General features: G+C 50.6%; 1 protein-coding gene across 3 annotated transcripts in view; it reads left to right on the top strand.

Moving 5' to 3' along the window:
* Nucleotides 1-9,122, top strand: part of SIPA1L3 (signal induced proliferation associated 1 like 3) — a 293,992-nt gene that overhangs the window by 195,447 nt on the left and 89,423 nt on the right. For all 3 annotated transcript variants that reach the window (XM_017506624.2, XM_017506623.2, XM_037730739.1), the window contains 2 exons: nt 235-338; nt 3,397-3,554. In XM_017506624.2, coding sequence (XP_017362113.1) covers nt 235-338; nt 3,397-3,554 — 262 coding nt within the window. The remainder of the gene's footprint in view (nt 1-234; nt 339-3,396; nt 3,555-9,122) is intronic.

The raw sequence follows: 9,122 nt of genomic DNA, 5'->3' as shown, positions 1-9,122 counted from the left end.
TGTATTTTTAGTAGAGACGGGGTTTCACCATGTTGACCAGGATGGTCTCGATCTCTTGACCTCGTGATCCGCCCACCTCGGCCTCCCAAAGTGCTGGGATTACAGGTGTATTTCATTTTTAAGAGTGGATTGAAGTGAAAGCACCAAGTTAAAGACCAGCACAGATGGTATGTGGGATATGGCAGAAACCCAGAGGTTTGGGAAACGTGTTCCTAACTGGCGTTTCTGTTTCAGCCGACTCTACAGGAACGCACTCCCTCTACACGACATACCAGGACTACGAGATCATGTTCCACGTCTCCACCCTGCTTCCTTACACCCCCAACAACAGGCAGCAGGTCAGTGATTTTCTGCAAAGGCACGGCTGCTGGATGTTGGCTGCCCACCCGCCAGCATCGGCCTCTCCCAGTACCGTCCTGTGGAGCAGACGGAGGCCCTCGGCTTTGGAGACCGTCTTTACTGGGGTCATTTTACCTGGGGGTTAGAGACCAGGCCAGGTGTGGTTCCATGTCAGTTTGGCCCCAGTCTTTCCTGCTGCTCCTCGGGCACCCTGTCTGGCTCCAGCTACCCCGACTCCCCTCCAGGGCCCCTTGAGTTGTCACTGGTCTTATGAAGAAGAGTGAATCAGTCAACATCATTTTGACTGCAAGTAATGGAAACTCACACCAAACTGGCTTAAGTAGAAAAAGATAGTTACTGGATTATATAACTCTATGATTCTGGAGGGGGCTGGCTTCAGGTCTGGTTGGATCCAGGGACTCTAACAACATTAGGAATCCTCCCCATTTCTCACCTCCGCTTTTCTTTGCAGCAGCTTTATTCACAGGTGCAGGGCAAAGATGCCTCCCAGCAGCCCCAGGGTCACCTCACACCAGCTTAGCCACCCCAGCGGAAAGAGCACTGTTCTTTCCAGTTGTCCCAGAAGTGTTTCAGAACTGAGTCTCATTGGACTACTCACGTGCTAGTCCCTGGGCCAGTCTTGGGACCTGGGGTGGGGGTGGAATGGGCAGACTGGCCATGCCTGAGACTCACACCCACCCCTAGAGAGGGTGAGTGGCACCAGCTCAACTCGAAATATGGATAGAGGTTGGGGAGGTGCTTTCCCAAACTGGGTGGGTGTGGAGGAGGAAGGGATACCAGGTGGGCGAACCATTCAACACCTACTGCCAAGAGGCTGCAGCTGTTACCCAGCCCCTCTCTTGGACCCACCTTGCAGGCTGGGCCCAGGGAACAGTTCTTCCAGTTCCTAATGAACAGAAGCCCCAGAGTGTTGACAATTTAGGAAGTAAGTGTACATAGTTTCCCAGTTGGCATAAGTGACACTATAGGCCAAAAATGATCAAATATTGATTTCCTAAGGTTCATCTAAAAGCATGCTATTAAGAGATTTGGTCTTAGGCTAGTCTTAGTGGCTCAGAACTGTAATCCCAGCACTTTGGGAGGCCAAGGCAGGCGGATCACCTGAGGTCGGGAGTTCAAGACCAGCCTGGTCAATATAGTGAAACTCCATCTCTACTAAAAATACAAAAATTAGCCAGGCATGGTGGCGGGCACCTGTAGTCCCAGCTACTCAGGCTGAGGCAGGAGAACCACTTGAACCTGCGAGGTGGAAGTTGCAGTGAGCTAAGATCCACTGCACTCCAGCCTGGGTGAGAGAGTAAGACTCCGTCTCAAGAAAAAAAAAGAAAAAAAAAAGAAGTGAGTTACAATCCAGGCTCTTTCCCTTCATCGCTACATGACTTAGGGAAAATCACATAGCATCCTCTGTGAGCCTAAGTTTCCTTATCTGTAAAATGGGGCAAAATGAGTTAACACCTCTTAGGGTTAAGAGATTAATTAAGATGATGAATAGAAGATATGGCTGTGCAGTATCTAGTACAGGACCAGCCACAGTCAATAGCTACTTTAGCAGTTTGATATAATGCCACTTAAACACACGTAAAGAACTAACCATTCAGTACTAGGAGCTGAGCTACAAAGCATGTCTGGAGTTCACACTGTGAGCCACATCACTTTGAGCTCCATGGGACTCCTATCTGTGGATCTCCTGTGTTGGCAGATTCCTTGACAGTTAAACGACTACTAGAACTGTGCAAATAAGAGCAATGTAATCTCAGCAAATAAGCCAAATACCATGAATACAGGGTCACCTGTGAAGATAACAGAGTCTTCCTCGGAGACTGACGAGCAGGGAAGAGAAGGTGTATTAGTCCGTTTTCATGCGGCTAATGAAGACCTACCAGAGAATGGGTAGTTTATAAAGAAAAAGAAGAAGAAGTTTAATGGACTCACAGTTCCAAATGACTGGCAAGTCCTCACAGCCACAATAGAAGGCAAAGGAGGAGCAAAATCATGTCTTACATGGCGGCAAGAAAGCTTGTGCAGGGGAACTGTCCTTCATAAAACCACCAGGTCTCATGAGACTTATTTGCTATCACAAGAACAGCATGGAAAAGACCCACCCCCATGATTACATGAGCTCCCACTGGGTCCCGCCCACCACACCTGGGAATTATGGGAGCTACAATTCAAGATGAATTGTGAATTGTAGGGTGGTGACATAGTCAACCATATCAGAGGGTAAGAGTCCCATAGGACACTCTGAAGCTATAGCTGTCCTGACCTCAGTCAGCATCCAGGGAAGGGGTGGTGCCCAGAACTGGCCCTGCTAGTGACCTGGGCTCTGAGTCGGCCATTGCCAATGAGTGTGGCTTTGAGCAAGTCGAAGGCCACCAGCCTGTGCTCTCTAGATCTTATTTATTGAGCACCTGCTGTATGCCAGGCACTGCTAGGTACTGAGGATACAGTGCGGGGCAGTGAACAAAATCCCTGTTCTCGTGGAGCTGCCACTTCAGTGGGAAGAGACAAGAAACAAAAGGAAGGAGCGAAAGTCATCTATGCTGAGCGTCAATAAGTGTTAAATAATGGGGACAGAAAAGTAAAGGTCAGGAAGTGTTGTGGTGGGGTGGATCTTGAATAACAGTCAGCAAAGGCCTGCTTGGGAGGGTGACATATCTGCAGGACCAGAGGAGGTGAGGAAGGAAGCCGTGTGGGGCCCCGAGAGGTGGGAACAGCAGTGCAGAGGCCTCGAGGAAGTGTTTCTGGCATGGTTGAGGAGCAGCAGGAGATGGGTGTGGCTGCAGCAGGTGAGCAGGGGACGTGAGGAATGTCAGAGAAGTGACAGGGGCCTGCCGGGCCATGGCAAGGCCTTCATCCTTTATCCTGAATCAGAGGGAACCATGGGAGGGTTCGTCCCCTGACTCAGGTGTTCCTCTGGCTGCGCGTGAGCAGGGAGTGGGAATGGGGGTGGGTGAGGAGCTGTGGCATTGGTCCAGGCAGGACCCCTCAGGCCGACCTGTGACACTTCCCTGTCCCCCTCTGTTGCCCTTGTCACAGCTGCTGCGGAAGAGGCACATAGGAAACGACATTGTGACCATCATCTTCCAGGAGCCTGGCGCACTGCCATTCACCCCCAAGAACATCCGCTCACACTTCCAGCACGTCTTCATCATCGTCCGAGCCCACAACCCCTGCACTGATAACGTCTGCTACAGGTAGGCCCCGCCACACATGGCCCCTAGCAGCGTGCAGAGAGAGGGGCAGACGCTGGCCCAAGTGGGTCCAAGTGCAGGGCCACCTTGCGTCACCTGTTGTGCCTCCAGAGGAGAGCTCCACACACACATTCCCATACCATCTGAGAGAGTAGTTTTTAGCCAGAAAGGGGCATGGCCCCCCAGTTTCGCTAAGGAAACCATGAGGGATTTGTATTTGCTTGGAATCTTTTGTTGTGAGTAACAGAAAACCCATTTCAATGTTGCTTAAGACAAGAAGCCAGTTGTGTACATTGGCTCTCAAAAATGGCACGTTTAGGCCTGGCCAGATCTGTCCCCCTCTCCTGGGGTGTCACCTTTTCAGCAGCTCTGAGGCAAACATCCTACCAGTTGCAAATCCCCCAAAATGAGAGCTTTTCTTTCCCAGGAGTTGCATCAGAAACTCCAGAATTGGGGCTCACTGGCCCAGTTGGAGTCGTGTGCCTGTCCTACAGCCAAAATCGCCAGCCAGCCCTGGGCACCAGGCTTCAAGGACCAAGAGGCACAAGTGACAGTCCAGGGGAAAGTCAGGCGAACCAGGGACTGCCTGTGGAAGTGGGCCCCACTTGGGAGCTAGAATTGAGGGGGGTTTTGTTGTTTTGAGGGGTGTTTTTTGGAGACAAGGTCTCACTCTGTTGCCCACGCTGGAGTGCAGTGGTGTGATCATAGCTCACTGCAGCCTTGACCTCCTGGGCTAAAATGATCCTCCAGCCTCAGCCTCCTGAGTAGCTGGAACTACAGGTGTACACTCCTGTGCCTGGCTAATTTAAAAGAAAAAAATTTAGTAGAGGTGGGGTCTCTCTATTTTACTCAGGCTGGTCTTGAACCCTGGGCCTCAAGTGATCTTCCAGCCTCAGCCTCCCAAAGTGCTTGGATTATAGGTGTGAGCCACTGCACACAGCTGAGATCTTTTCATACCTGTACGTAAAGTGCTTTTTGTTCTTTCTGATGCTCATATTCTATTGGATGGATGCAAGGTCATCTCCTGTCCTCTATTGATGGATCTTAGGGTTATTCTCTGATGCCTGCAGTGAACAGTCTTATTTATACCCTCATTGCACCTGGGTCCAAGCACACAGCTGTATAAGAAATTCTAGAAATGGAGATGCTGGAGCAGAGTACACGTGTGTGTGCACCAGTAGTCATGGTGGAATTACTACAGGTCTACCAGCTGCCTCTCTCGGCTGGGCGAGGGAAGGGAGGGCATCCCAGTCTGCAGAACTGGCTGCGGAGCATCACTGTGCTGCGCATGTTGTCTGCTGGCTACTGGGAACCAGTAGCTGCATGGAAGGGCCTCCTTACGGCCATGGCCCTGGACCTGAGACCCCCTCTCCCCTGCCTGTCTGTTCCCAGAGTGTGCAGCAGCAGCTACAGAATGCCAGCACTTCGGGCACTGTTGGGGGCTGAGGACCCTTGAATGAGATGAGAGAGATTTACATACATGCACACACATATGCACGCACACTCACATGCACGTGTGCACCCATGTACATGCACCCACGTGTGCACACATGCACCCATGCATACACATGCACATGCACACATGGGCAAACATGCACGTGCACATGTACACACTGGATAAGGAGGCAGCCTCTTTATGGCGCATCAGAGGTGAGGGGTTGAGCTGACTGGGAGAGCTTTCTCTTCTCTTCCAGCTGAGTTTGGCCAATGGGAAACACCGGAAGGGGGCGGGAAGCCTGGAAGAGAGAGGCTAGAATATTTATATCTCTTCCCTTCCTCGCCATGGGGCTGTGATGATAGTGTCAATGGTTGTTATCTTTGGTCCCTTACAGCTGCTGCTTCTGTTACGCCACCCCTCTCCCAGGGCCACAGCTCTCACCAGGGGAGGTCAGAGGTCCCCACTGACCTCCCCTCTCTTACTGGGGTCATCACATCAGCCTGCAGCTGACCTCCCACCCTTCTGGGCTTGCATCTACATGGTCTCCAGAGTGATTTCTTCTCTGACACACTAATCTTTCTTGTTTTTTATAATTTAATTTAAAATATTTTTATTATGCAATATTTTAAACATTCTGAAAAGTGCAGAAAATCACATGACACCCATGTGCCCACCGCCAGCTTTAACAGATGTTAACATTTTGCTCTGTTTGCTTCAGCTCTCCCTTTTTCCTTCATTTTTAAAGAATGTTAGAGATACAGCCGAAACTGCTCCTCAGCCGTCCCCCTCCCTTGCTGTCCCTCCATCCCCACAGACCTGACCTTGCTTCTTCCCTGTGGAGGGAGCCTGGCCACTGCTCTCCAGCCTACCTTCTCCCGAAACTCCCAACTCCTGGCCCCCAGCTCAGTGAATTTCTAATCATCTTTCAAGACTAAACTCATGGCCGGGCGCAGTGGCTGACACCATAATCCCAGCACTTTGGGAGGCCGGAGCAGGAGGATACTTGAGCCTAGGAGTTCAACATTAGCCTGGGCAACATAGGAAGACCCTGTCTCTAAAAAAAGTTTTTATAAATTAGCCGGGCGTGCTGGCATGCACCTGTAATCTCAGCTGCTGTGGTAGGATCATGTGAGCTTAGGAGGTCAAGGCTAGAGTGAGCCCCCCACTGCACTCCAGCGTGGGTGACAGAGCAAGACTCTGTCTCAAAAAAAAAAAAAAAAAAGAAAAATTGTTATATATGTCTCATACCTTGTTTAGCGTCAGAGATGTGACTATTGCCACCTCTGACGGTAACCGTGGGTCATGTTGACCTTCCTGTATCTGTCACAGCCCCACAGCTTGGCACATAGTGGCACTGAAAAAATAACTGTTGAATAAATAATTCTGAGTGTTCCAGCAATGCTTATCGCCCTCCAGTGATCAGGTGACCACCAGGTCACCTCATCGCCTGGTTGTCATGAGTGGTCATCTTTTCTGTTTCCAGTGTGCCATTTCCAAACAGCCACCGGCATCATCCCTGTAGCCTGTGGACTCTCAAAACCCAGTTCCTCCTGCTGGGAAGCGAGGGACCAGCTGTTCTGAAGGCTCAGAAACCTTCAGCTGTTCGCAATTTTATGCGTAAAATCATGAATCAGGAATATAGGAAAAGCTGTCGCTATAAGCAGCTAAGTGCTGAATAAAGAAGTTGCAAAGCTCTTCACCTCTGTAAAGCGCAATCTGCCTACCCCATTCAGTAGAGTGAGGGACAGGGGAGGTCATCTCATCCATCCCTCTGCCTGGGGTAAGGCCCTGCCCACAAGATTTCCCACGGAAGAAAATCTGCCTGGTGTGTGTGGCCTTCTTTGAAGAATGTGTGTACTGGAAAATGCCTTCTTCTGTTGAACCTATGCCCACCATACCTTGGTAGAAACCTGTTTCGTCTGTCCATGTTGAAACCATTGCTTTAGTCAGCATTGAGTACCTGTGCTGGGGAATCCACTAAGCCCAGGGCATCACCTGGCCACCTGGCACTCCTAGGGTATGAAGGGCCACTAGACAGTCCACCAGAGATGGAGAGCGAGGGATCTGGCCTGATGGGCCGGGGTCACACAGTAGCTCCCACACTGGTCTCCTGCACATGTTCTCCCCTCTAGTCCATTCTTCCTGAGGCAGCCACACTGGTCTCTGCCAATTGCCAATCTGTTGTCCCTCTGTCAGCACCTGCCTCCATCGGGAACCCAGCAAGAAGCAGATCTCCCTCAAGGATTTAACCAAAAGAAGTTGATGGAAAACCACACAGGCCACTGACTGAGGTGTGGGGAGGTTGCGGGAACCACATGGGAAGGTGCTGCATCTGGGGCCTAGCCAGGGCAGGAGCCGTCACCCACCCCCAAGGCTTGATGGGCCCAGAGGGAGATGGAAGGAGTTTCTGAAAGCTGGTGAGAGCTGTGGCCCTGGGAGAGGGGTGGCGTAACAGGAGCAGCAGCTGTAAGGGACCAAAGATGACGGCCATTGATGCTACCATCACAGTCCTGAAGAGAGGAAGGGAAGAGAAATAAGTACTCCAGCCTCTCTCTTCCCACCTTCCCATCTCCTGCCGGTGCTTCCCATTGGCCAAACTCAGCTGGAAGCCAAAGGGCACAGGAACCCAGGTAACACGGCTGGAGAGAACTTCCTTCTCCTTCAGAGAGTGCGGAGAATGGCAAACGGAATGGTTTCACCACCAGATCAGATCATTAAATGGTTGACTGTGCTCATGATGAGGATGGGAAGTGCTAATGTACCAAGGCCCTGTGTGGCCTGGCCCCTGGTGACCTCATCCTGGCCTTCTCTAGTCGGCTGCTACCTGTGCTGTACCCCCCGCCCACAGCACTCTCCCTCAGCTCTTCCTCTGGTTCCACTCATCCCTTAGATCCAGGCTTCATCGTCAGTTCCTCAGAGAGGCCCACCCAGATTCTCCTGGTCCAAGTCAGGTCCTCCTCTCCCTCTGTCGTAACATGCCCTGTTCCCTTTCCTTGTTTTTATGGGTTTATCTCTGTGTGTTGATTTCGGATATCCCTCCTCCTGGACTAGAAGCTAGTCTAGAGCTTGGGAGTCCAGAAAATGCTTGTCAAACAAGTGAAGTAAGTGTCACCCTTGTCAGGATTTGAGGGTAAGGGGAGGGAATCAACAAAACCTGAGCAAGTATGACATTTGGTTTGAGTTTCATGGATGAAAAATACTTTTTAAATTGTCCTACAGTTGGTTGGAAGAGACGCTACTGACAAATAGAAGTTTTAATCAAGGATGAAAATACCGTGCACTTTTAGGAACATGTAATTAACTTATTGCTCACTCATTTACATCACCTCGTGCCATTAAGAAACAGAAAGAACAGGCTGGGCACAGTGGCTTATGCCTGTAATCTCAGCACTTTGGGAGGCTGAAGCAGGTAGATCACTTGGGGCCAGGAATTTGAGACCAGCCTGGCCAACGTAGTAGAACCTCATCTCTACTAAAAATACAAAAATTAGCTAGGCATGGTGGCACACGCCTGTTATCCCTGTTATTTGGAAGTCTGAGGTGGGAGAACTGACTGAACCCAGGGGGTGGAGCCTGCAGTGAGCTGAGATCATACCACTACCCTTCAGCCTGAGCGACAGAGCGAGACTCCATCTTAAAAAATAATAAAGGAAACAGAACATAACTCACTTGCCCTGGGTGAATGTTCTGGCAGGTGCCTTGGCCTTTTTGCGCACTTTTAGCAATAGTCTGCCCAAAGGCCACTGAGCCTCTATTTAATTTGGTCACGAGAGCATCACATCCAAGATATTCCTCAAATCTCCAAATGTGACTCATTAACAGATCTTCTCCCTGTCCTGGTTCAGGCCTCCTTCTGCCCGGAAGCCTCGATGGGTGGGGAGCCTGGTTATGTCTCCTGTTTTTGCACCTTGCCCTTCTCCTCCTCCCAGCCCTGCCCACTCAAAACCAAACAGGGAGAGTTCCATTCTAACTTCCTGTTACAATGAATTTCCTTTTTTAATTTTTTTTTCTTCTTTAAACCTCAGATCTTTAGCTGGGCATGGTGGTGCGTGCCTGTAATCCCAGCTACTCAGGAGGCTGAGGCAGGAGAATCACCTGAACCCAGGAGACGGAGGTTGCGGTGAGCCGAGATC

This window comes from Cebus imitator, unplaced genomic scaffold, assembly GCF_001604975.1.
Source record: "Cebus imitator isolate Cc_AM_T3 unplaced genomic scaffold, Cebus_imitator-1.0 Scaffold356, whole genome shotgun sequence".
In the NCBI taxonomy this organism is placed as follows: domain Eukaryota; kingdom Metazoa; phylum Chordata; class Mammalia; order Primates; family Cebidae; genus Cebus; species Cebus imitator.
Note: the sequence above shows the minus strand (reverse complement) of the source record. Positions and strands in the feature narration are given on the sequence as shown.